Here is a 27,718-nt window from a genome sequence, read left to right on the forward strand (position 1 = left end):
TTTAAGTAAAGAGAGGAAGACGAAAACTAAAATTTTGGTCAGATTAAAATAAAAACCCAGGAAGGAGAAATTGGCTTCATCAAAGAAGATTCATTTATTAAATCCATGGCATTGGATATATTTCCTAGGGAAGAGAAGGGTGGAGGACTAATTATTAAATGTGATGAAAGAACTTGGTTAAGGAGAAAGAGGAGGGAGCCGAATGAGGAAGAAAAAAAAAAACCGAAAGAGAGCGCAGAAAGGTGAGATGGGATCCCCAGAATGAGGGTCCTAGAAGCCAAGGTGTGAAAGTGAGGAGTGATGTCAGATGTAGCAAAGATCAAAGAGAACCCAAACCAGACAAAGGATGGCACGGATGGAGTCTCAAGTCGGTGCTACCAGGAGCCTCTCCTCTTTCCCTGCTTCCCACGCCTTCCTCTCTCAAGTCTTCTTCCTCATTATTAATGTGGAGAGCAGAACCATAAAGATAGAAGCCAGCCCCTAACCTTCTCTAAATGTCCTTCTATTTGGTTTACAAAAGACCTTGAACTCTGTGACCTCAAGCAAAGTCCCTTAATCTCTATAACCCCCAATACCTTTTATCCTACATTGAAATCATACCAGTTTTCCTCCCCGGTTTTGGAAAGGGCTGAGGTAGGGATGCAGTCTAAAAGCATTTTCATCTAAAACTTGTGCAAAGGAGAGAGTTCTGATAAATAAATATCAAGCGTGTCAATAACATAGGCAGATAAATGGTTGCTAAAAGGTGGCCTTTAAATCACTTAACTTTTTTCTGGTTTGCAATTTTTTTTTTTTTTTTTAATGTTGTAAGCTTAGTGACCTACTGTTAAGGTTGCTGCAAATACTCAAAATCCTCACAGGGAATTGAAGGTGTTTATGCAACCTTATGCCTCTTGGATGTAATTGTCATTTAAACCTTAAATTATCTTTACTTTTATGCCTAGTTAGTAATCATTTGGTTACATGATTACACAGAGTGAAATTAACTGAGGGAGAGTGGTGGCCCAAACTATTTGTTTCTTCTAGATAAGTATCTTTCAGCTCGTTCAAATGCATAAAATAGAAACCTGCAACATTGAAAATGTTTTAAAGTACTGCACAGATACTTCCCTTTCCTAAAACTTTTAAGTCTTTTTAGTCCTCAGCAGCAATCACAAGAAAATAATATTAGAGAAAATATGAAATTTTTCAAGTAAATATATAGAAAATTAAAGTTTTGGGATTTGCCGTGTATAAATGTGGTAATAGTCTCAGATACCTGAAGTATGTTAAATGCATTTCCCATAGACCCAGTAATTTTTAAGAATTATTTTTTGAAGGTCTTCTCTGTTTTTTGAAGACAAATATAGATAGCAGTGCTTTGCATTGTAGTCTAGTCACTGTGAAAGGATATAGGGTAGAACATATATTTAAACTCGCTTGCCCCTTTGTTTTCTTTCTTTCTTTTTTTTTTTTTTAATTTATTTTTAATTATTTATTTTTCTGTACCAGGTCTTAGTTGAGACATGCAGGATCGAGTTCCCTGACCAGGGTTTGAACCAGGGCCTCCTGCTTTGGGAGCTCAGAGTCTTCGCCACTGGTCCATCAGGGAAGTTCCCCCTTTGTTTTCCATAGCACTGCACTCAGTTTTAACATTCTGAATTGTTTCCCTTTTTTCCCCAACTTCTGTTGTACATGAAGGAATTTGAAGACATTTTTCATACAAACCCTCATAGATTAATGCTTGATTCCTGGTTCATTGTTTTTTGTTTTTTATTGCCTATTTCTTTCACACACATGCCCACACATACATTAGTGAGTACACCGTGTAACTACTATTATAGCATTAAAAGAAGTCTTAAAAATATATTTATAAACAATCATCAAAATCTTAGATAAAAAGACCTGTTTTAAATATTAGATTTAAAATACTTAAATATCCCATCAAGCGTGTTAAAGATACATATTCCAGCACACCCTTCTATGATGATCTAGAGCCACACAGAATCACCTGCAAATGCAAAATGAATAGAGTCATTCAGGGAGCTTTCTTGCCTCAATTCATTCATAAAGGCTATCTGCATCGTAGTCCTTTCCCTTAACAATTCTGCAGCCTTGCCTTTGGCTTTGTATTTGATCACAGACATAGTATTACTATGGGGCTTCCCTTGTAGCTCAGTCGGTAAAGAATCTGCCTGCAGTGCAGGAGACCTGAGTTCGATTCCTGGGTTGGGGAGATCCCCTGGAGAAGGAAATGGCAACCCACTTCAGTATCCTTGCCTGGAAAATCTCATGGATAGAGGAGCCTGGTGGGCTACAGTCCATGGGGTCGCAAAGAGTCGGGCACAACTGAGCAACACACACACACACAGTGTTACTAGTGTTGCTTTTTGTAGAGAAGCTATTTTTCCTAAAGCTCACATTCCATTTCCTTGGTCCCAAGATCACCAGGTAAGTGCCTGATTTCTCAAAGCTAAGTATCAAACTATAATCCAGAGAGCCAAATGAGAGGTCTAGCCATTCCTCCTTTTTAGTTTAGCTTGAGTTTCGAATTCTCATTTCCTGTCCCCTAGTAAAGAACATTTTATGCTTTAAAGTTTGCCGAGGTTTGATAAGTGTGTGTGTTCTCTGGACTTAGATATTAATAAAGATTCCTCGATTATAACCTTGTTCTTTTTTTTTTCTTTTTTTAGATATGGGAAGATCGTTTCCACAAAGGCAATTTTGGATAAGACAACAAACAAATGCAAAGGTATGTTTCCTTGTCTGATGATTTACTAAATCAGAGCTTTAGAAAAAAAGTGGAATTTTCAACCTGATCTTTGATTTCAAAACTACCTCCATTTATTAAAACCCAAATCTTATATGTCAACCAGTTTCTGTCTTGCACAGTGTCAGCATATTGCTTATGTTGGTCCCTGGTTGAGTTTTGGCTGGAAACCCAACAGCAGCTAGCCACTTGCCAGAATCCCAGATTTGACACCAGTAGAGTTAACATGCAAAATACTGGCTGGCATTTATCCCCTGCTTTTTAAGGGGGAGTAGAGTTAGAAAATAGCTTTTCTTTCCTGAGCCTGAGAAGATTAGAGCTGCTTACCGAAGACCATTGGACTGTACTAAAGAACTGAAAAGATTACATATTGTGCAAATTGGCTCTATTAATTAGAATAGAGTAGTTTTAAGCAGTACTTAATTACATGTTTCAATACTCCCAATTGTTCTCTGCTGAATGCCTGTTGACAATATTGGCAGCAGGGAGGGGAGAACCGTTTTCACTGACCAGATTGTAATAGGGAGGGGAGGTCATACGCCCCTTTGAAATATGCTGCTGCATTAATTTGATGCACTGACCTTCAGTTTTCCGTGTAATTAGGATGAGCTCATCCAGCTCCATGAGCTGGAAGAGAAGGCGTCTACAGTAGGCAGCACTGATGCTCTGTGTCTCTGACTTTTAATGATCCAGCATCTTAACAATAGGCATGTGATTTCTAGGAAAAGGGAAGAATGGAATCAGCTGACTTTGAGTCTAACAACTGACCCCATGAATTGAAATAAGGTTGACAGGAATAGGCAGAGAAGGCAAATCTCCTCATTAATTAGACCCGTTCTCCAAGTAGGGTTGACGGTTGTGACTTAGCACAATCTGAACAAGGCAAAGAACGTCAGTGAAGCCTATGGAACGGTAGGGCCTCGCCTTTAATCTAGACTTGAAGTGATTCATTGTACTCCTGTCTCTTCTTCAAAGCTCCTGAATTTAAAGGCGCTATTGTGGCAAATATCTGAGCCCATGTTTAATCAGCATGGCACATTCAGGCAGTTTTGCCGTAGGACACTGAATAAGAACAGTGCTTTATGTAGAGTGATACTCAATTAATATTTTAAGTGAATTAAACTGGAGAGAGTCTAATTGTAGATTGAAATGTTTACCCAGTTACCAGGTTAGTCTTGTTTAACATATTTTGAAAATGATTTGGATGAGCAGGGACACAGGAAAAAGCTTTTTGGTTTTGTCACCAAGAGATGGACTCATGCAGGTATAAACCAGGAAGCTGATCTCAGCATTTGTTTCAAACCAAGAGAGAAATCACAGTAGATGATAGTTTTACAGCCTTACCTACCTTTCTTCCTCCTGACCCCACCCAATTCCCTCTCCCTCAAAAAAGAAGTCTTCACACAGGTCAGTGTGTTAAAAAGCAGAGCTGCCCTAGTTAAGTGAGAGAGAGGACCCAGAGGCCTCCCTGAGTGAATTCTCTACTACACATCTGCGCTGGACACTGCTGTTTTACACTCCTCTCCAACGAGACCCTATTGCCAGGAAACCAGAAGTCCACAAGACACTTAGCGTGATCTAGAAATGCTGTGAGTGAAAAAAAAAAAATACTAAACCTAACATCTTATAATAATATAAACCCATGATATTTGACAAGAGTCCAAAGATTAGTGGGGAGATTTGTGGAGCTTCTAAATAAGTATAAATCAGAGCTAGTTTTCGATACATGTCTCCTGGAGAATTTCTCCTAAATTGAGTCGTAGGAGAGACTGGCTTGTATGTGGCGGCAGAGACAGAAACCTTATAAGGTTTTTTTGTGTCACACAGGCCTCTCAGAAAGGCGCAACGATAGATATCTGGGGTGTGGATGAGTGAGTGAGGAGAGAGAGTAAGCAGGAATGGATTTATAAAATTCTGGAAGAGGCAATGAAAGAGCTCCTGAAAAAAAGTAATTTGGGGACGAATAAGGATAAAAGAAAACAGCATAGCTCACTATAAAGACAGGTAACATGTTAGTAGCCATGTTATAGATAACTTGAGAAGGTAGGTGGGTGGATGAATATAGGTAATGCTTAAGAAATTATTAGTATAAATGAAAAGTGCTTGTATTGTATACTAATTTTTAGAAATTGAACCGATCAAAGAATTTCCTGCCTGAAAATTAGAGACCTTAGAGGTCATAATACATTCTTGGGTCACAAAATGTATTTTGGGGCCTTTCTCCAGAAGACGAAACTAAGTGAAAGGAAATATTGCTGTAAATAACATGTTGCTGTAGTTGTTAAATTTAAAAATTCATTATTCAGTTGCTCTCCTACATTTCAACTTTTGCCAGTTTTTAGCCAACAAAAGGTGTTGAAATGCTTCTCAGCTCTCGTGTACATGGCAGTTCAGGACTGAGAAAAACTTAAAAAGGATTGATTGTGCTCAGTGTTTACAGAGTTGTATATAAGACCAGAAAACACAAACACACACAAAAAGGGTGAGGATAAATCAGACCAAAGGAAAAACAGGGGTAAGAGCAGGAAGCTTCCTGTTACTACAGAAATGGCCCTGTATTTCCTGGTTGCCAAACCAAAAATAACATACCTATTGCCATGATTCAGTAATCTCAGTGTAGAAGAAAACCCAAGAAGCAGAAATGCCGTAACTGTGCCTGGTCCCGAGACCTGGAAGAATCCTCCTGGGGTTCCAGTGGGAGGATGCTGTGTTATTTGGTGACTCCCACCTTCAAAAAATATCTGTATACATGTTTAAATAATGAAACCCCAGAGAATCTGTGAGACCGATTTATATACTCTTATATTTACTTGAAAGTATTATAACAAGGAAAGTAAAAGAGCACATGGATGCATGCATAAGCATGTTATATTTGTTTTAAGCAAATATTTATGAAACAGCTACGTAGTAGCATTGGGCAAGGCCAGAAAAGAATGTAAACAATTAGCTAAAATGCAGCCATTATGGATTTTTCCTAATAAGGAAATAACAGATAAAATAATACTAACAGTACTTGTGTAGAAACTTCAACTACATTAACATCAAACTTGGGATCTTCATCTTACTGTAATTTATTGACAACAATAAAATTAAAGAAGGACTCTTAAACATCCATTAGAAGTTACATCATTTCAATGTAGTTGGGTATTCGTTTATGACCTGCTTAAGTTCTGCTTGGTAATAAAATATGTATGAGCGTGAGAGAGTGAGTATGTGTGTGCCTACATGCATCTTCATAGTGGGTTGCATATTAGCGTTAATAACAGATTTCTTTAAAAATATGAAATGTATTTAACATAATTTCTAACCTGGCTGTTGAGGAGCATTCTCTATTTTCACCTGGATCAGCCTCCTCTTTTCCTTTCCCACCTGGGTATTTCTCTGCTCACTGTCAAAATCAAACTAAACCTTATTCCATCGCAATTCCAAGTAATAGAAAGAAGCTGTTATTTGTTTTAGTGTTGACACTCATCTCTCTAAAACACCTATTTCTATAATTCATAGTCTAGTTCACTAATTTTTTACCTGGCCAATATTTTTGTTACTAATAGTGCACACTCTTTGAACTACTTCTGAAGTTTCTGTTTTGTCGTGTTGATGTGTGTATTTTGACCCTAGTTCCTTCCTGTCTAAATTACTGTAGCTTTATAATATCCATAAATAAATGATAGGCCTGGCCCCTCTTCTGTGTAACTTCCAGACAAGACTTTCCTTTTTCAAAATATTCTTACTCAACATTAATTTGATAATAGGTTTGAGTCCCAAGTAGATCTCTGTTGATATTTTTGCCTGGAACCCTGATCATTTCATCAATGTGCTTTTAAATACAGTTGAACCTTTTCTTAATAATTTAAGACTTACCACAGTGGCAAATTAGTGATTACCTGATTTAATACAGTGATGCTTACAGGATTGGTGAGGTTCATGGAACTGTTGCTCACGTGCTCTGTAACACCTGCTCTTTGTATCATTTTCCTCTTTTATTGGTTGCTGTTAGTTTTCACTAGGTACCATCCATATGATTTTGTAGCAGCCCTACCCTCAACCTGGCCCCTCTTTCCTCTAATTTCCTGCTTTTGATTTGTTATAGCCAAGGAAAATAGCTGACCAGCTTGTTTAAAATGTTTGAAAAACTATGGATAAATAAACTTTGAACCAGGGCCTCTCTTAGGAGGTTGTTTATTTGTTTGTTGTATTATGTTTTGTTTTTAGTCTTTAGGCCAGGAACACTAAAACAGCTATTTTGGGTTTCTGGAGCCATTTCCCTACCACCCTTTATTTATTTTGAAGAGATTGTGAGCTGTATTTTAGATAAATAGGTAATATTTTTAAATAAGTTCTAATATGTAGATTATATGTGGAGTATCCAGTGGTTGTACTGAATTTATTTTAAAAATGTACGGAATAAACAAATACTTGTAAGCTCTGTGAGATAGCTCCATCTTTCTTACCAGATTTTTTAAAATGCTACTTTTTTCCTGAAGTTGATTTCCCCCCGCCTTTTTTAAAAATCTTGATTGGTAACTTGGATGTCTTCCTCCCCAAAGCCCCACCTCACCCCAGCAAGTACAAGACACTTGAGAAAAAGATCTGGAAAAGGAAATAAACTGGTTTCTCTTTCTTTACTTTTTTTTTAAAAACTTTGACGGGAAACCCAGATAGGCGGGACGGACAGCCTGAGGAGGATGCTGCAGTACAGTTGTAAAACTGGGGACTGTCAGAAAGTCGGGGCTTTGATTTCTGTTGCCTGCCTCGGAGACCAAATGGAGTCCTCCTTTCCCTCTTTACACAATCGTAAAATAATGGCTTAAACACTGATTATGTTTTGCATTTCAGGTTATGGTTTTGTTGACTTTGACAGTCCTGCAGCAGCTCAGAAGGCTGTGTCCGCCCTGAAGGCAAGTGGGGTTCAAGCTCAAATGGCAAAGGTGAGTTGAGAGCTGGCACTCCTCCCTCCCGTCTCTGGCTTTGCTTCTGAATCTGGGCGCCTGGCTTTTCCTGTCACCATGCAAGTTCTCCTTCCATCCCAGGGAGTCACACTTAACTGGGGGCTTTTGCCCCTTGCCTGCACATCCTCAGTAGTAGCTATTTTGCCAAAGACAGTTCCTCATAATTTTATGTGTGAAAAAGAATTTTACAACTGTATAAAATTTTTCATAGCAGATTATGTAAGCCTGTAAGTAAATGGAGAAATAGTATCAAATTTTCTCAGGTAATTGGGTACTTGTGGACTAAAGCTCTGTACTTTATGTTTAAAAATAATTTTAAAATTTCAATGTTCAAGGAATTAATACATTTTAGAAATCCTTCAGAATGTCATGTTCTGAAAGAATAATATACTTTATTACGTACGCAGGCTTGCACAGATATACTAGTAGTTTTAATGCAATGTCAGCTACAGATAATATTTCCTCTATATAAAAGAGACATTTTTAGACATTGATTATTAATGAAATTAATAATCCTACAGTTTCAATGAACTCTTATCATAGAAGTGGTGTTTGTGCTCCAGGTTTTATTGCCTGAATGTAAACTTGAGTTTTATCATACCTAGTGCACTTACTCTTTCCAAAAGATCAATAATTTTATATTATCCAGTTTCTTGAAGTACAAAGTAATTTTGTGCTGTCCTCTGCTTCTTCTGAAGAGTAGCTTGTGATCTTTCCCTGAGGAGCACTCACATTTCCATAAGGGAAGGAGATTTATGAAAGTTAAAGAACCCTGGTTGAAATAAGTTACCTGCTAAGCCCTTAAAGCTGTTGAAGGACAAATGTATAGCTACCAGAATAGAGATTTCCCTTGACTAAAAGAATCAACATGAATAAAGATTTCAGAAGTTGAGGAAAGGGGCTTCCCAGGTGGCTCAGATGGTAAAGAATCTGCCAGCAATGTGGGAGACCCAGGTTCAGTCCTTGGGTCAGGAAGATCCCCTGGAGAAGGGAATGGCTACCCACTCCAGTATTCTTGGCTGGGAAATCCCATGGACAGAGGAGCCTGGTGGGCTACAGTCCATGGGGTCGCAAAGAGTCAGATGCAGCTGAGTGACTAACACTTTCACTTTCATCACCTTTCTAAAGTTGTCCTTGACTTTTAATATTTTTAGACCTCTGGGGTAAGATAAAGTCCAAAGTAAGAAGCTAAAATAAACTGTAAATACTAAGGACACATCTTCTCTAGAGTGAGGGCACCCTGATTTTTAGATTATTTGTCCATAATATAGAGCACCTTCTTGTGGTACTGTTGAAAGACAGTGATTATGAGGCTTTAGTGTGTTTAACTGTGAATATGCAATACTTATGTTGTGTATGGCTTACAGAATGTTTAACATGTCTCTGTAAACTGTGGGTAACCATATGTTTTCTAAGCAGGACTTTGAAGGCACGATGAGAAAAGAACTGTATTTTTCCCTCTGTTCTGTCCATTTCCTCTACTCTGAAGCTCCTGTTTCTTCCTCTCATGGATAAAATCTAGGGCAGATCCCATGACTTTTCTGGCAACTCTCATTATTTTGAAAAGTCCCTTCAGTTGCTTGTTTCATTTCAGGCCTTTCTGGTTAATTTTTTTCTTTAGAGTGCCCCTTGATTTTTTTCATGTCCCAACTTCAGGGAATATAATTGTCTTTAAATATGTTTTCAGCCATTCCTTTATGTATTTACACCAACCTCGATACAATATTTTAAACAAGATGTTTAAGGGGGAAGTCTCAAGTTATATTCCAAATATGGTTAATAAAATCTCAGAATTGTGTAAGGGTTTTGAAAACTCAGTTCTGAGAGTCAGCAAAAGGGATGTGCGTCATGGATGTTGCTGGTGCTGAGAGAAATCACAGCTTACAAAGCAGTTGTCTGCTAAAAACCACACATTGATAATTTGGTGACCAAGAGGTGATATTTTATAAGTTTACAACTCAATAAGAGAATCTTTAACATGTTTCCAAACACATACATACACACACACAGATTTGTAAGACGTGTATTTAGTGACGTTTTAGGAAATTGGAGGTTGTGATTAATGATAATGCATTATGCTTTTTTTCTTATTTGAAATAATGTGAAATATTATTAATACATCCCAATACAACCATCTATTACTATGTGTCTACAAACACACACATACAGATGTGTAACACATGGTTAACATTTTGATGCTGAATGTCTGATTTTTCAAACACATTTCCAATGCTAAGTGTGTGATGCCTGTAATTGAGATGTCCAGTCCTGTTTATTTGACAAAATTTTGTGTGCCATATAATACTAAAACTTCTGCCTTCCCCCCAACTCTGCTCTTACTGGTAAGCTTGTCCTGGGATGGGAACATGGTTTGTTCTTTCCTATTTCCCAAATGTGTGTTTTTTCCCACTCTTCCAGAGCTAGCTGTGCTTTCTTGCCCATCCCAGGTTGGAACAGTGGTAAAGGATGGGAAAGCTTCTTGACCTGACAATTATGTGATGTGGTGTTGATTTCTCTGGGCAGAGAGAAAACTGATGCTTTCCCTAGTAGAATGCCCTGCTCTCTCTGCTGTGGTTCCTTCACCCTAGAGAAGACGTGTCCTCAGCTCCTGAGAATCTAAGGGTCAGCCTTCATCTTGGACCTTCTTGTTCTTCAGTACAGCCTTCCTGGGTGGATCTAACACAGCCCTGCGCCAGCTCCGTCTTGTGTGGCCCACATTGATCTGTCTGCCAGCCGTCTGTGGGAAACTAGTTACCTCCCAATCACACTTATAGGCCCCTTCAGTCAGCCTTTTGCCTTTTAGATTCCTCAGGCTTAAGTCAGACATTGATCCATTGTATCCACCAAACTCCAGAGGACGCAGACCAGGCTTCATGAGGGGTCTCTTGAAGCCCCTCGTGCTTGGCTGGCGGTGGGCGGGGGAGGGAGGGTGCAGGAAGAATCCCAGTTGGTGGGAACGTGGAACACATCATAGAACACATCAGTGGTTCTCTCCACCTGTGTGTTCATTCCCAGCCTCCTCAGTCCCTCCCAGGCAGACAGGAGGTGGGTGGTCAGCTGAGCATCCAAAACCAGTCTTCAGCCAGCTTCTATGCAGACTCTGTTTAGGAGGGCTGGTTTCTCGCTCTGGCCTGTGGGTGTGCCTGACACCCATTTTTTGTTTTTGGGTTTTTTTGATAACTTCTGCTGAAACAAAATTAGAAAGAGGCCTATTTTAACAATCTACTAGGGCTAACGCAGAGGCCTGATTTAGAGGGGCCTCATGAGCACGAACCTAGGCATCTTTTCAGTACCAGTGATGTCGAGTAGCATAGTATATTAACTATATGCTGTTTGAAGAAGTCTTTCCAGTGCATTTAGTCAGAACCTGAGTGGGTATAGATTGGCACTGTATGTCTCGTGTCAACAGTGCACTTTGAATGCCAGCTTTCCCGTGGACTGATAATGAGCACTGTTCAAAGACCTCCTCAGGCAGCTTGGGACTGTAAATTGGCTAGGAAAAATGATCCCTTCCTCCATCATCTGCGGGGAATGAACAGTGCAGGGGTTCAGAGACACTGGCAGTGTGCCAACATCCTGCACATCGTGAATTTCTTTAGGTCTCTACAGAATGACTGAGTTTCCTGGACCTGGTTTCTTTTTTATTATACCATTAAAGTTACAAAAGGTATTTTAAATGGTAGAGGGTCCATTGTTCTATGCCATAGAACCATGGATGTGAGTATGGGGAGTTAACTTAGCCCCTTTATGCCATCTGGATACGGGATTATCTGACTTGTAGCTTTTTGTGGAGACTGTTTGTAAAAGCTTAAGCCTGGCTCCTATGTTTGGGTGGTAAGAGACCTGTCACTGTCACTTCCTTTAATTAATCTGGATACTATGAAGTTTTTGAAAATTCACATTGCCACATATTAAAGGCTTGCCCTTTTACATAATGAAAAAAATTCAGAGACATTCTAGTGGGTGAGGGGAAATGTAATATTGTTTGACATTTTGGCTACCTGAGTTGAAAAAGGACTCCACAAATATTCAAAACTGAATTATAAAACTACAAATGGAGAGCCTTGGACAACAGTGATTGCTTCTTACTTGTGTTTTAATTTCAGTGCCTTGCTTGGTACTTGGCATATGGTAGATATTAAGTGTTTGTTTTGTTGATGATCAAAGAAGCCAATTAAGCATGAGAAAAGCTTCCCAGCTTGGGCAGATATGGAGCGATAAGAATGGACCATTTAAAAATTATATTTATTGAGCTCTGTCTATTGAGTACCCTGATGAAATTTACCAAAAGGTTTTCCAAAAGGCTCGAGGTCATTCCCATTTATGTTACACTGGGCATTTGTTTCAAATGTGTGCATTTTTCAAAATAAAAGACTCAGAATCTATGAAAAGAAGAAAGAAACCCCAGATAACGAGCTAAAAAGATATGAAACTCAAATCAACATTGGTTAATAGTGATTTCTGTGGGCCTTTCAGCAGTACCTCTTCTGACCTGCTGGGGGCCAGCACATCATTCCATGTTATTTGCCTAGTGGTATGCTTGCAATTTTTTTCAGTAAATAGGCAGTCAAAGGAGCAGGAATTTAATCACCCTTCCACACAGAGGTCTACCATGCTTCAAGCAGTTTGCATTCACATGCCTGTAAGCAGCTATCTGCTGGTTGGTGAACCTATTCAGTACACGAGAAAACAGATGTCTGGTCTTCCTGCCAAGTCCCTTTCTTGCATTTTAGGAACCATTCCACACGCACAGGGAAGTTTTTGTTAATTTCTTTCAGATGATGACTGAGTGCTTTACACCACGTGGGACCTCTGAGCCCTACTTTTCTACTCAAGTGAACATTAGTAGCCATTTATCCCTCTCATGGCCAATGTGGGATCTAGTTTTCTACTTGTTAGAGAAGCCATTGAACCCTTTCCACGCCTTGGGATATAAAGAGGCCTATTGGCCGCACTTTTATGTCTGACCACCCATAATTTACAAAGTAATTGTTTTTTCAGACATAGCATTGCATGTCATAAAACAGAGTTATGGTTGTCCCTGATTTAAAGGCGCAATATTGCCCTTATTCAAGAACTACTCCCCTTACTACAAGTACTGTATGTTCTGTTTACTATGAATGTATCACTATTAGAACACAGGGACCCGTTTTTGGTGATTATATATTTTTGTGGCCATTGCTGCCAGGTTGGAGTTGCTTCTCATTTTTGTTTTTTTATTTTTTTACACTGTATGCAGAAGAAGTTGACCGTTTGAAAAGAAAGATAAATAACATTAGCCCTGGAGGTCATTCCAGTGAAAAGAGCTAATTGACTGACCTTTTGCTATTGAAAACAAATGCATTAAAATCATAGGAAATACCTATCTATATTTAGTCTGCCTCATCTACCTATCACAGAGTGGGTTGGGAGCTCAATTTCTGGATTCAGATTTAGCGCTTTTAATTATTTTTTTCTTCATTGGTAAACTTTCAAATTGAATCAGCATTTTAAAGAATATTTTAATAATTTAATAATTATATTTAATAATATTTAATAATAATCAGTGTTTTAATAATAGCAAGTAAAACACAGATTTAGAAAGCATTTGGTTACCTTACATTGTTAGTTCTTTTGAAAATACTTCACAGATGACAAATTCTATGAACATTCTTAAATACTCTTAACTGTTCATCATTTAGATTTTAGTAATTGTAACCCAAAAGGAAAGCTCATAATATATATGATACATGTTTCTTGCATAACATTTCTGATGCCATATCTTTGTCCCAGGAGTGTTTTAATGCTCCTTAATTAGGGAGTTCCCAGCTTCTTCTGAATCTGACTAAGCATGATTCAGAAACCTTTCTAATAAGATAGGTTTGATCACATCACTCCCTTGCGTCTGTGCCTCAGGAAGCTCCCCACTTTTTAGGGCGTGGCTTTCTAGCTGTGGTTCCCCCTTCCTACTCCTCCCACCTCACCCCATCAGAGCACCTGAAATTACAGAATAAATATGGCTTATCTCCCTGGAGTGTCATTATGACTCTAAAGTATTAGGTCAGAAATATTGTTTCTATATTGAAACAAAGTCAGATAGTTAGGGAGTAGATTGCAACATTCACATGCTTTTTTTTTTTTTTTCCAGATAAAGCATAAGGCTTCAAGGAAATTGTGCAGCCTTAGCAAGGCTCCTTTCTCCATTGCCCACACACTTGCAGGAGACATAGTCATCCTCTTTGCTGCTGCACTCCTTAAGTGGAAAAGTTTAAGCAGTGATGACTGACAAAAAAGTCAAACTCCTTGGATAGCTTTTCACAGTCCGGTTTTCAGCCTCGTGCCTTATACGTGTTTCTCAGGTCTCAACTCAATGTCATGCCCTCTGAAAAGTGTTCCGTGTCCTCCCATTGTGGTTTGTACACATCTCCATTACAGCATTCAATTCGTGTGTTTCTGTCTCCCCAACTCCAACTGTAAACTGTTGGAAGATGGGACTGGGGCCATAATTATTGTGTAAGAAGATCTGGGATGTACAGAATACACTGTAACTGTTATTGGACTATGTTAGGCTACAGGGCCCCTCAGTACACCCTCAGAAAGAAAGGATCCCATCTGTGTTTGCCAACTAAGGACCAGACTTCCGCAGGAACACATACAGTCTCGTGCACTCCAGGAAAGCTTCAGGGACTTAGGAGATTAGAGCTGACATGCGGTAGCTAATTGAGAAGCTGTGCAATTAAGTGGGCGAAATTGAGGAGGTAGTGAGTGAAGTGGAAATAAGGAATGGAGATTTTACCTCTTAGCCTACCTCAGAAGAACTGAAAAATTTGATACCTAAGAACATCTTGTTTTCCCCCTTATTTTGAAGCCTTTTATCTATTGTTATACATTTATTAAATCACTTTGCAATTTTTATATTTTAAAAATACGCTTTATGTAATTGTCAGTGGGAGCTTTTACTCTGTGTAAGGTAATCAGTGGTACCACACTGACTTTAATTTCAGCCAGAAGCAAGGGTAGTAGCTGTTTTTATTTAGTCTGTCAAGGGTTAAGGAGATTAGGTTTTTGGCTTACTATTGAACATTTGAAAAATTTTAATTTTTTTTTTATTGGACCCAACTGCACCTGACACACCTCTGAGAAGCTGGGAGCTTCTGCTCCATTCCTTTGGGACTGGGGGTTCCAGGCTGCCTTCTGTCAGAATCAGGAAGTCAAAGAGAGTACTTCTTGCCCACAGTTTCACAGTCTGTGATAACTTTAATTCTTGGAACTACCAGGGTGTTTTACTCTTCTCTGGGATACCAGATTACTGTTTTAAGTCTTACAACTTAGGTATAGCATGAAAGATCAGTATTCACTTTTACTTGCAGATTACCTAAAAGGAGAAGTTTTATTTTGTGTTTAATTAATGCCAGAATAACATTTGAAAGTAGAGACTTTGTACAAATCCAAACATTTGCATACTTCACATTTATTTTTAAAGTACTGTACATTTTGAAAATCTGAAATTCAGACTGCACTTTTCTGATGCCTCAGACTAAAACATCAATTAATGACTTCGCTAATAGTGCTTGTTGGGCTTCCCAGGTGGCTCAGTGGGTAAAGAACCTGCCTGCAATACAGGAGCATGCCAGAGGTATGGGTTCAGTTCCTGGGTTGGGAAGATCCCCTGGAGGAGGGCACAGCAACCCACTTTAATGTGCTTGCCTGGAGAATCCCATGGACAGAGGAACCTGGCGGGCTACAGTCCATAGGTCACAGAGTCAGACACATCTGAAGCGGCTGAGCACTGCACAATAGTGCTTGTTAAAATCATAAACTTGCATAGTTCAATATGTAAAGATAACAGCTGATTAGTAATATCAAAGGAAAGCCTATTTTTAAGTTAAGACCATTCCAATCTCATAATTGCCATGGTGAATTTTTATTTGCTCAGAAAATATTCCAGTTGTCATGTAAGCTTATTTCCTCATGATTTAACACCAAACTCTTAGTAAATCAAGATACTTGCCGTGAGAACCCCATGAACTGTATAAAAAGGCAGAATTATATGTAGCAGTTACTGATTCTCAGAAAACTCAGTTCTTATGTTTGATTTCAGCTGATTTTACTTCCGCAATGGAAGGGTGAGTGGGAAATGGTCTAATTGTTGCTTCTTGGACTTTCATATGCATTTGTACTTCCTGGAGATCTTGTTAAAATGCAGTCTCTGATAACATCAGTCTGAGATCGGACCTGGGATCCTACATTTCTAGTAAGCTTTCAGGTAATTCCATCACAGCTGGCTCCTGGATCACTCTTTGAATAGCAAAGATTTCCCAGAATGCCCTACCCCCTTCTACACTTGAGTTTAGCTTTATCCAGATTCTAAAATTTGCTGTGCCTCTAGTCTGTCATTTTATATGGCTTTGTAGGTTTTTTGTTTTTGTTAGCTTAAGAGCCCTCTATTTTCCATTGGTGACCACAGATCAAGGTAGTAAGGACTCCACCATAGAGCAAAAGAAGGGAATTTGGGCAAACCACAGCTGAATTTTGGATGACTTGGTCCAGAATCCATCATGTGTCTCTGGATCAAATTATTAGCAGTAACCACCATCTGTGCAATAGTGTGCCCGAAATGGGCTCCTAAAAATAGTAGTGGAGGCAAGGTTAGTTATTTTTCAGAACACTGCAAACAGCTGAGACTTGTACTTCCATGATGGCATCCTCCAGCTTAGCAGTGCCTGCCAGCACTTCCACTTCCAAACCTGCCAAGAATGGTTTGGTGGAATTGCGACTGACCTGCACAGATTGTCCAAGCTTCAGACTCTGTTGTTGAGTGTCCAGGGTGACTTGGGTGTTCTGTAGCTCCCATGGTCTCACTTGCTAGTACTTTAAAGGGACCTGAACTCAGAGAGTGGCTAAGTAAAAGTGTGTTCGTGTAAATATCTCACCTTCGATTAGAAATTAACAGATAATTCCCTGTTCCGTTTTAGCAACAGGAACAAGATCCTACCAACTTATATATTTCTAATTTGCCACTGTCCATGGATGAGCAAGAACTTGAAAATATGCTGAAACCATTTGGACAAGTGATTTCTACAAGGATACTACGCGATTCCAGTGGGACAAGTCGTGGTGTTGGCTTTGCTAGGTAAGCACACTGCCCTACCTTCATGTCAACAATAGTTCTGCTGCATTTCCTGGAGAATAAAAATTGAGCAAGAAGAGAGGATTTAAGCCAGGGTTATAGGAGCCAGTTGAACCATGAACTTAAATTATGCACAAAAATAATTTGCATCTCCCCCAGCTCTTTGGAAGCTCACTGGCATTCTTAAACCTGAGGACCCTAAATATTTGGAGACTCAGGGTAAGGAAATACCACATGAGCAATAGTTTTGCAAGTGTGTTTCCTTAATATTTTGACTAATTAGATCAGGTTGCCTAAACTGCTTAAAAAAATAATCACAGGTTCCTAAATTTCATAAAGAAATTGGTATTTTTGTCTCATTAGGTAGAACTTTGGTTCATCATCAATAAAATCAGTAAATTAGATTTTTTAATGAAATATTTCACACATTGAGAAGAGTACAGCAGACACCTAACCACCAGTTGTTACAGACGTTATAACACTTTACAGCTGTTGCTTCAGATTGTTTTTTAAGAAGTAAAATGTTGCACATGTCTAAAGCATCCTCATTCCTTCATCTTACTTTTATACCTTCCTCCCCAGAAAGGGTACTTCAGTGCAGTGGTTAGTTTGCTTGCTTTGATTTTGACATAATTCAAATCTGAAAGCCCACATACAAAAACTGATTTTACAGTGCTTAGCAACCTATTAATTCTGTGCAGTAACCAATAATGTCTACATGTTTTAAAGTATTGACTTTGATTTTGGGCGGGGGGGGGGGGGGGGATTGCTGACTTTTTACTTTCCTATGCATTATCCTGTTTGATGACAATCGCATCTACCACAGGCCTGTGAGATCAACAAAGCAAGCATTGTTCACGCTTCACATATGAAAAGAATTGAGTTAAAGAAAGGACGTTGTCATGGGGTTGTGAAGCAATGAAGCAAGGTCTAGTACTTGGTTCTTCTGGCTTTCAACCCATTGCTCTTTCTGTTAGACCAGATGATTTTATAATAAAACTAAAATATTCTACAAGTGGAAAGTCACCAAGGCCAGAACCCATTGTGCACTTCATGGGTTAAAAGGATCAGGTGAAACAGTGAAAGGCCCAGCGCCATCTGAAAATCGTCCTTTTGTGGGTGTTCTTCTGAAAGCAGATGAAGGACTTTCGTTTCTATATCCGAAGATGAAACCCAGTTAAATTCTAATGCTTTTTAATTACCACTATTACCACCCATTAGGGGCTTCCCTAGTGGCTCAGAGGGTAAAGCGTCTGCCTGCAATGCGGGAGACCTGGGTTCTATCCCTGGGTCGGGAAGATCAACTGGCAAAGGAAATGGCAACCCACTCCAGTACCCTTGCCTGGAAAATCCCATGGACTGGGGAGCCCAGTAGGCCACAGTCCATGGGGTCGCAAAGAGTCGGACACGACTGAGCGACTTCAGTCACTATTACCACCCATTAAAACCAAAGTGCAACTATTCTGGGTATTCCAGGAGTACAGTGCATTTTCAGCAGATTATTCAGTGTTTCCTCCATTAAAGAAAAATAAATCAAAATTATTTAATTCCCCTGAAATGTTTTTGCAGATGTAGAATAAGTTGTTAGGCTCCATCCTTTAATTCTTCCTCTAAAGCCAAGAAGGAACATAATTGACTTCACTAATTTTAAACTTGAAGCTAAGGTGAAAAACTTGTAAGACACATCCTCTGTTCAGCCCCAATTCATTTCATGACTTTTGAGTCTGTCGTTTTGTGAATAAGTAATAGGAAGGACCATCTCTAAAATGAGCAGTATCCTAGCAGCACTAAATACACTAGTAGTTTAAACTGGTATTTTTGTTTTGTTTTGTTTTGTTTTTTTTGGTATTTTTGTTTTAAATTCAGTATCATAACTAATAAAGCTATTGTGTATTGATTATAATTTCAATAAGTAGAAAAAAATTATACATTTTGCATGCTTGATTAAAGGTATAATTTCTTTCTTTTATGATTCTGAAGGTACTCTGGTTATCAGGTTTTCATTTTACCGTGGAAGCACACAAACAACACTTAAATAAATGACAGAATAAACCCACTTTTTCTTATCACTCACTTTTTTTTGTGAGATTTCATTTGTAGCAAATAAACCTATAAGATTGTATTCTTGTGCACAGAACAAAATGAAAATTAAGATATCTTTGATTATTTATGTCTTATTTTTATGTATAAATAGGATGGAATCAACAGAAAAGTGTGAAGCTGTTATTGGTCATTTTAATGGAAAATTCATTAAGACACCACCCGGAGTTTCTGGTATGTTGTTTGTCTAAAATTATATTAGTAGTTTTTTCTGTTATTTATAATTTTAGGATGTGGTGACTCTCATATCAAAACCAAAAAACTCCTCATTTAGCTCTTTAAAATTTATTTCTTTGGATCTGCAAAAAGACGTCAAAATTCACTTCTCCCAGCTGTTTCAATGTGGAAACAAGCTCATGTTTACCAGGGAGGGGTAGGAGGAGGGATAAATTGGGAGGTTGAGTCTGACAAATACACACTACTCTACCGTGTATAAAATACATGACTGATAGGAACCTGGACTTCCCCGGTGCTCAGCAGTAAAGGATCTGCCTGCAATGCAGGAGACCTGCAGGAGACCCGGGTTCGATCCCTGGGTCGGGAAGATCCCCTGGAGAAGGAAATAGCAACCCACCCCAGTATTCTTACCTGGGAAATCCCGTGGACAGGGGAGCCTGGTGGGCTACAGTCCGTGGGATGGCAAAAGAATAGGACACACCTGAAAAACGACAACAAATAAGAACCTACAGTATAGCACAGGGAACTCTCCTCAGTTCTCTGTAACGATCTGATGGGAAAAGACTCTAAAAGAGTGGATATGGGTTTATGTATAACTGATACACTTTGCTATGCAGCAGAAACTAACACAACATAGTAAATCACTATACCCTAATGAATGTTTTTAAATTCAAAAAATAAAATGAATATGTAAATATAAAATAAAGATATGTATATGAATGGAAGCAGGCGTACTGGTAAGGAGCTGTGTGACTTGCAGAGGATTGGAAACCTCTCCTCCCTGGATGCTGAAAGCATCCTCTAACACACCTTATCATTCAGTAAATATTCTGTCATTCAGTCATATCCACTGAGGACAATGGTACTTTCTACCCCAGCTCCTGCCTTTGTTCTAGATTATTTCAACCTGTGTTAGCCCTCCCTGCTTATATTGCCTGGACTCAGCTGCTATGGCCCCTCCATCCACTCCTCCATAGCCTCCTCCTGCCGTTGCTCTGACCTGTGTTGTCTTGACTGAGAACAGTGCGCCTCAGGAGATTTCATTCCAACATCACACCTCCTCTGACTCCTACTAAACCTACTCTGAAATACAGTGAGCTCCAGCCTGTCCAGACCCTCAGCATCACTGGTCCTCACTCAGCCTCTCACCCTTACCTAAACTCTCGTTCTTCACAGTTTTCACCAGTTTGCACAGCCCTCTCCCTAAACTGCTCCCACACCGCAGACCTAAGGAGATGGTTTCACTTGCATTCCCTTTAACTTGGCTGTTCCCTTCTCACCCCTCAAGATTCTGGTCAAGGCCTGCCTCCCCACTTCAGCAGCCTCCTCTGCTCCCGTTGGGTTACCGTCTGCATAGCTCCCTGCGGACACCCACCTGTGGGGCGGCATTTAACAGGTTCACACACGACAGTGCACTAAGCTGAGCTCCTTGAAGACAGAGCCTGTTTTCTCATCTTTCGCTTCTCATGCCTAGCTCAGTACTTGAACCTTACTAAGCACCAATAACTGTTTGTTATTTTGCATAAATTTAACTACACTATTTACCAAGACAACACTGTTTACAAGCTGGCGTGCAAGTGGCTGACCACAGGCTAGAAGATGTTTCCATGTGTGCATGTGTAACTAGTGTTTAGTATTTATTCTCCTGTAGCTCTAAGGCTCCATCTTTAACTGGATGGCTGATGATTATGGTTAGGGATCCACTTTAGTTTCGGTATCCAGGTGAGTCCCACTTCATAGAGAATTCACTTATAAGTATGTGCGATACCATGAACTAAATGCATCCTTTAACCGAAACCTGATAGGATGCAGTTTGCATGGCTGTATGTGAGCTTGAACTGCCTACTGACATGAGTTTGAAGCATAAAATACAAGATCTGGTAGTACATTCTTTCAAGGAACTCAGCCTTGTGAAAAAGCTTCCTTTTTTGTTTTTCTTAGGCAGTTTTCTTTTGAGTTGAAAAGAAAACAAGAAGGGATTGTTTTTACCCTCCAACTAAGTAGAGACAAAGGAAAGATTTCATAGGTGGGAGCCTGCTGTCAACCTTGCCTGCAGGCCTTGCAAGGCCCCTGCACACAGCTGCCCCTGTGGTCTTCTCACTCCCCCATGTCCTCCTCCCTCCGCTTGCCGTCCTCTGCATAGTCAGGACCCCAGAGGATTACATGAGTCCCTTCGAAGGGCTGCTCATCCACACACCTATGACCTCCTTACTTTGTCAGCTTGTTCTTGAATGCGACAGGGGAATTTCAAGAAGGAAAAACACCACAGCACCCTTTTATTTTGATGTTGTATCAGCCTAAGATAAGATCTGCCAGTTCCCTGAGTAAAATAGATCTTAGCATGTCACGAATTGAGGTTGGCCAGTTTCCTTTTTTCTCCAAAGGACTTCATGGTTGTGTCATTTAACTGTTTCCTTTGAAGTAGATTCGAAGATTGTTGGTCACACCCATTCTAGGGGGGAAAAAAAAAAAAAGACCTGATTTCCAAACCACACATAAATGATTGTAGGATTCTCTGCACCTTTGCAGCTAATAATGAATAGTTTCTTCCAAGTAGTGCTGAGGGTCAGAGAGGGTGTAAGAACCAGATCAGTTCTTTCTCCGAGAGGAGCATCCCCTAGGGAGGACGGCTGTGTGGTCAAGCCGTTCTCTTTATTCAAACCAGGACTTAACTTTATGCCATTTTCTGATGTGTGATGATCTCTCCTGTGTTTCAGTATTGGTTCCCGACTAGACTACGAGTTCTTTAGTGGCGAGGGCTGTGTTTTATATTTTAATTTTGCAGTAGGCACCAAAAGCCTATGCATCACCCTGTACCAGCAGAGGTTTACCAAAGGGTTTTCAAGAGCATTTTTCATATGGAGTGCTTATCACAAGATTCGTGGCTGGCTATTTTGATGGCCTTTGGGGATAGATTTTGCCTATAATAGGTTGGGCTGCTTTTTTGGTAGGAGTTTGAAATGTACAATGCAGGTTGGGAAGCCCACTGTTCAATGAACAACCTTTCCCCAAAACAAGTCTCCAGTGGACTGGAGAACCCACACCAGAATTGAAACCATTTTCAACAGCTCTGGATTGTTTTCTGTCCATGTAAATACAAGAATTATCTTTGACTAACAAACAGTCTGTTTATTAATGCCTCTCTCTCCCCTCCAATTACCTGACTGACTGCACTGTCACATGGGTTTCTTCATGGAGTGCATATGATTACTTTCAGTAGAACCAGATGAAAAAGAAAAAATATTGTCAGACAAGGGTAAATTGAATGGGCCTCCACTTTCATGTTTAAATAATGTAGGCTTATTGCTAGGCAGACATAACATTTCATAAATACAGTCAGAGGATGGTTTATTTAATGATGCAAGTTGTTTAGCTGGCATAAGCAGAATTATCCAGGATGGTTTCTGTCAGAGTACTCCGATTTTTGCACGACTGGTGATTTGCATGTGACATTGGAACCAAGTGTAGAAAAGAAACACACATTAGACACAGTCCCTCAAAGACACTTTTTGAAAATTAGGAAACTGAGCAGTTAATTCACTGCGTGACACTAGAGAGGAAGTCTCTAGATGGCAAAGCAGGAGGAGCTCAGCTATGTCATTTCTCCAGTACCACCCATCCGTCTGCCAACACTCTCTTCATGCCAGGATGTTGTAGCTCAGTCCCCTATGTGGGGCCTGGTAATGCATGTTTAGAGTTCCATAAAAATCCACTCAACCACATCACGACATTTTATGCAGTCTTCTTTCTGAAGCTGCTTTTTAAAAAATCTTGTGCTTTTGTGTCTGTTATTACCATATTTTCACAAAGGCTTTATCTTATGGCAGATTCTTCAAGCATACATTACAGTTGGAAGGAAAAGAGATTTCTCAGAATGCCTTTCCTTCTATCCTTCTCCCCACTCAGGCTCTCGCTTTTCTCTGAAAATGCTGAAGCATTTTCTTTTGTTTGGATTTACCTTGGTTTTGAGTGCTAGCTGGTTTGCACTAGCAAAGTCACATTTACTTGAAAGGACCATGAGGGTAAAAGAACTTCTTTGTGAGACAATCTAGGTGAATTCCATAGAAATTTAAAAACAGTATGTCCTATTGGGTTGATAAAAATTCCATTATGGAGAAATAGTATAGCAGTGTTGCTTTCCCACACAGTGAATGTTAGAAACAAGAGATGGGTAGAACTGAGGTCCAAATTAGGAGATGGACCCAAGGCAAAGACACTGTCACTTATGGTCATGCTTCAGAGATTTGTCTGAAAAATGTTTTTCCAGTATCTTCCTAGAAGAGAGTATAAATGCATATGGCATGTTAGCTGGAACTCTTCTAGGGCTGCTTGCCCTGCACCCACAGTCTTTGCCTCTGTGGGAGACACACAGCATACACTCCATGGACAAAGGCCACACGCATATCCAGTGCTGCAGAAGGCTGTATGATCACGTCTCTCCTTCCAGACCTCTCCGTGACATTAATGGAGTGTGAAGATGTCCTTGTATGCTCGGGGCAGAGAGTTTTTTTTTTAAAAAAGAAAAGAAGTGCCTAGTCATTGGATATGCAATTGCTGGTTAGATTCCCAGCCTCACGCTGGCTTCATTCTGCCGCATTGCCTGAAGCTTCTCCTGTGCAGGCAAGGGAGCTCCAGTGAAGTGCATATGTGACGGCTGGCCAACTCCATGCAAAGACCCCAACTTGTTTTACATCTGCTTTCTGTATTACCTTGACTTTTCAGTTTGGGTATATGCCCGGTAGGGCTTGAAAACTGCTCTTACCCATGTTCTGGAATGTTCCATAGGTAGGTAAAATTATTTGGGCCTTGTTCAGTGCCAGAAGGCAGAAAAGGTAATGTTTAGAGGAAAAATTACAAATCTGGTAAAAAGGCTGGACATCTTTCAAGGGCTTTTATTGCCCATTTCGTTTCCTGCATGTTTGGCTTAAGCTTCATTTACTCTGCTAAAAATAGAAAATTTGGGTGACTCTAGGACAAAAGAAGATACTTGAAGACATGTGCAATGGTCCTGGTACCTTTAGGACAATGTGCTCAGACCTCTGGGATTGTGATGGTTCCCGTCTCTTTCACCAGTGCGTACAGTAGAACGGAGTCTGAATGCACATTCTGTTGAGATGTTCCTTCCAAAGGTAAATCATGAGTAAATCATCGCCGAGAAAGCAGAAGCATCCTGGGAGGCCAGTGGGGTGAGGACTGTCTTGCAGATCCGAAACTAAAACTCATTCTCTACCAGAAGGGAAGTCTGGTTTTTAAAAAGTGACAAGGGACCTCAACTAGACGTGTGCCCATGTTTTAGCTGAAGACACTTAGCTGAGTGTTGTGCCAGGCTTAGGAGGAGACTGCCTTCAGGCAGCTGTTAACACCGTGGATCACACCCAGCTACAGCAGCCTGCAGTCAGTTTTACCCCTTTCCACTGTCGGGTCCTGCTCAAGAGGAACAGTAAATAGTGGTGTGTGCGTGTTAGGTCACTTCAGTCCTATCCCGACTCTTTGCAACCCTGTGGACTGTAGCCTGCCAGACTTCTCTCCATCTAATTCTCCAGGCAAGAATACTGGAGTGGGTTGCCATGCCCTCCTGCAGGGTATCTTCCCAACCCAGGGATCAAACCCATGTCTCTTATGTCTTCTGCATTGGTAGGCGGGTTCTTTACCACTAGCGCCACCTGGGAAGCCCACAAATAGTGAAGTAAGATTTTATTAAAGCATAAGGATCTTGAGTTAAAGATGTAAGTGTTACTATGAAACAGTTTTCTAAAAGGCATTTGCCAGTAACTTCATCCCTAACTACAACTTAAACATTTCTTTAGTCTACATCAAGGCAACGTAGCAACCATAGCCAGCTCTTTAAATCTCACAGAACCAAATCCCAAGGAAAACAGGCCAGTCCCTAAAAACGTTTATAACTTCTGAACCAGAAGTTCCTCTCCCAAGAATTTAACAATTCAAAGGAGGAGCCACAGCTCAAAATTTGAGCTCCTCCTGTTATCACAGGAATAATAATAGTAACTAATACTTATTGAATTGTTCTGTGTATTTTATGTATATTTATATATATTAATTGTAACAGTGTTTTGAAGTAAGCACTCTTAATGGTCTCCATTTCACATATTATGAAACCAAAGACCTGCCTGGAATCACTAGCTAGTAAAATGGAAAAGCCAAAATTCAAACCCAGAAAGACTAATCTAGATCCATTGTTCCAACCAGCATAGAATCTGACCACTAGCATCACATTGGCACTGGGATCAAAGAGATAAAATATATAACACACACAGATGTTCACACAGCGTTAGTTATAAAAACAAAGAAACTATACATGATCCCTTTTCAAATAGAACATTATGTAACCATTAGAAAAAAAGATTCTGTAGCAAGATAAAGGGCTACAATGTAAATGATAAAAGCCCCATCACTGCAAAAATGAAAAATAAATATAGACTTAGAAAAGTAGTAAATGTAGAATATTGAAATATTTATGTTGGAGTGATGGGAAAAGATTGTGTTTTTGGTTTCTCTTTAACCTGACTTGAATGTTGTTTACCCATTATTTTTCTGACATGGAAAGCTGAATGGGATATGGAACCACTGTAAGGGTCAGGAAAGGAGAGACAGACCCTAACAGAGCCTGTGTGGGAGGGTATGCATCTGCAGAGAGAAGCCAGAGTTGTGCCCCATGGTAGACAGGACCACAAGGTTTGGTTATAAACAAAGAAGGGACTGAAACAGGAAACCATGTTGTGCACACACAAAAAGGTTAGTATTTATTAGATCCTTAGATCAAAATTTTTAAGAGTCTTGGATAGTTTCTTGCATGTTATTAGTTAAGTAGCTGACACGATCATTAAGAAAGCTGATGACGGTTGCTGTGAAGTGAAAGTCGCTCAGTCATGTCCAACTCTGTGCGACCCCATGGACTGTAGCCCATAGGATTCTCCAGGCAAGAATAATGGAATGGGTTGCCATTCCCTTCTCCAGAGGTTCTTCCCAACCCTGGAGAAACCTGGATCAAACCCAGGTCTCCCACATTTCAGGCAGATTCTTTACCATCTGAGCCGCCAGGGAAGCCCCTATAGTTGCTGAGTGGGCTACTTTTCCAAAACTGATAGAAAAGCTTCTATCAAAGGCAGTTTATATCTTACAGACTGTTATTTGGGATAAAATGCTGCATAGCTAGAAAAAAATGGGAGCTGGGGGGTAGTCATTTCTCCAGCTGTTGGAATATGGTGAGGAAAAACTCCACTTTGTTAGAAACAGAAGAGAACTTGGAGTCCTCTGAGCAGTTGGATTAGAAAAGTGAGGAGGGTGTCTGGGAGGTCTGATCATGTGCTACAGTGCTTAATCAAAGCAGGCATTCTAGAAATGATGTTGAGTGTAGGTGTCCAGGAAAGACAGTTGAGCCTAAATAAATTGCTGCAGAGTCTGAACTTCAGAATATGGGTAAGGACACAACTTGGTGGAGATGTGCAGAAAGCCATCATGGGCATCCCCCTGTGGCTCACAGCTCCTTAGGAGGGACTGTCGATGCCAGAGATTAGGCACTTGGTGAAAATTTCAACTGCGAAACAGACCAGAGAACATAGTAATAGAGGAAGGAAGTGGTTAGAATTGTATGTTGCCTCACGCAGAATACTAGGGCATTCCTTTTTCCCTGAAGCAAAGACCCAACAACTGTCTAAAAACTGTGTCATTTCTACTGGGTTATGCTGCTGCTGCTGCTAAGTCGCTTCAGTCGTGTCCGACTCTGTGCAACCCCATAGATGGCAGCCCACCAGGCTTCCCTGTCCCTGGGATTTTCCAGGCAAGAACACTGGAGTGGGTTGCCATTTCCTTCTCCAATGCCTGAAAGTGAAAAGTGAAAGTGAAGCCGCTCAGTCATGTCCAGCTCTTTGCGACCCCATGGACTGCAGCCCACCAGGCTCCTCTGTCCATGGGAGTCTCCAGGCAAGAGTACTGGAGTGGGTTGCCATTACCTTCTCTGACTGGGTTATAGTTCTTTGAAATAAGAAATTTGTTTTCCTAAGATATGGGACACCTGCCAATAGACACACTGTTTTAACGACTTACCTTTTTGGTTTTAGAGGAAGGAAAATATCTTAATGACAGTGCAGAATCATGTAGCAAATGTAATTCACTTTGAAAGATTCAACTACATTCTGTTCCATTTGTTTCATTTTAAATGATATATTTGCAAACATGTCATTGCTCACTTGATGTTTACCTCCTCATTACACGTCTTTAGCAGGCTTGATTGTTGCATGAAATTGCTTTTTCGTTGACAGAGCATAGTCGAGATGAATGAAAATGTGTTGGGAGCACCTTCGCACAGATAGGGAAGGCCTGTTTGGCCTCTCAGCAAAGGCACAGCCTTGGCCCAAGGATGGCTCCCCAGCCGCCTCCATTCACTCCTGCCTGCCTGGGCAGCCCTGGGGAACTTCCAGAATGAGTCTGACCTGGTCGCCTTCTTTCTCTGCTAATGGAGGGAAAATGGTGCATTTGCGTTGTTCCCTTTCAAGTGAACTTTTTTTTAAATTTGACTTTCCGTCTCCGAGCTGGTCTTTATAATGCCTCTAGATAAAAGCACTTCCCCAAAGTGAAGCCCCGCAAAGTGCCAGCACCATGGAGTTTACTCTCTCT

General features: G+C 40.1%; 1 protein-coding gene across 7 annotated transcripts in view; it reads left to right on the top strand.

Moving 5' to 3' along the window:
• The window catches only part of RBMS1 (RNA binding motif single stranded interacting protein 1), a 213,243-nt gene that overhangs the window by 169,332 nt on the left and 16,193 nt on the right, over positions 1–27,718 (top strand). For all 7 annotated transcript variants that reach the window (XM_061135266.1, XM_061135264.1, XM_061135267.1 and 4 more), the window contains exons 3-6: positions 2,673–2,731; positions 7,586–7,677; positions 16,653–16,810; positions 19,002–19,081. In XM_061135266.1, the coding sequence (XP_060991249.1) occupies positions 2,673–2,731; positions 7,586–7,677; positions 16,653–16,810; positions 19,002–19,081 (389 nt within the window). The remainder of the gene's footprint in view (positions 1–2,672; positions 2,732–7,585; positions 7,678–16,652; positions 16,811–19,001; positions 19,082–27,718) is intronic.

This window comes from Dama dama, chromosome 33 (assembly GCF_033118175.1).
Source record: "Dama dama isolate Ldn47 chromosome 33, ASM3311817v1, whole genome shotgun sequence".
Classification (NCBI taxonomy): Eukaryota; Metazoa; Chordata; class Mammalia; order Artiodactyla; family Cervidae; genus Dama; species Dama dama.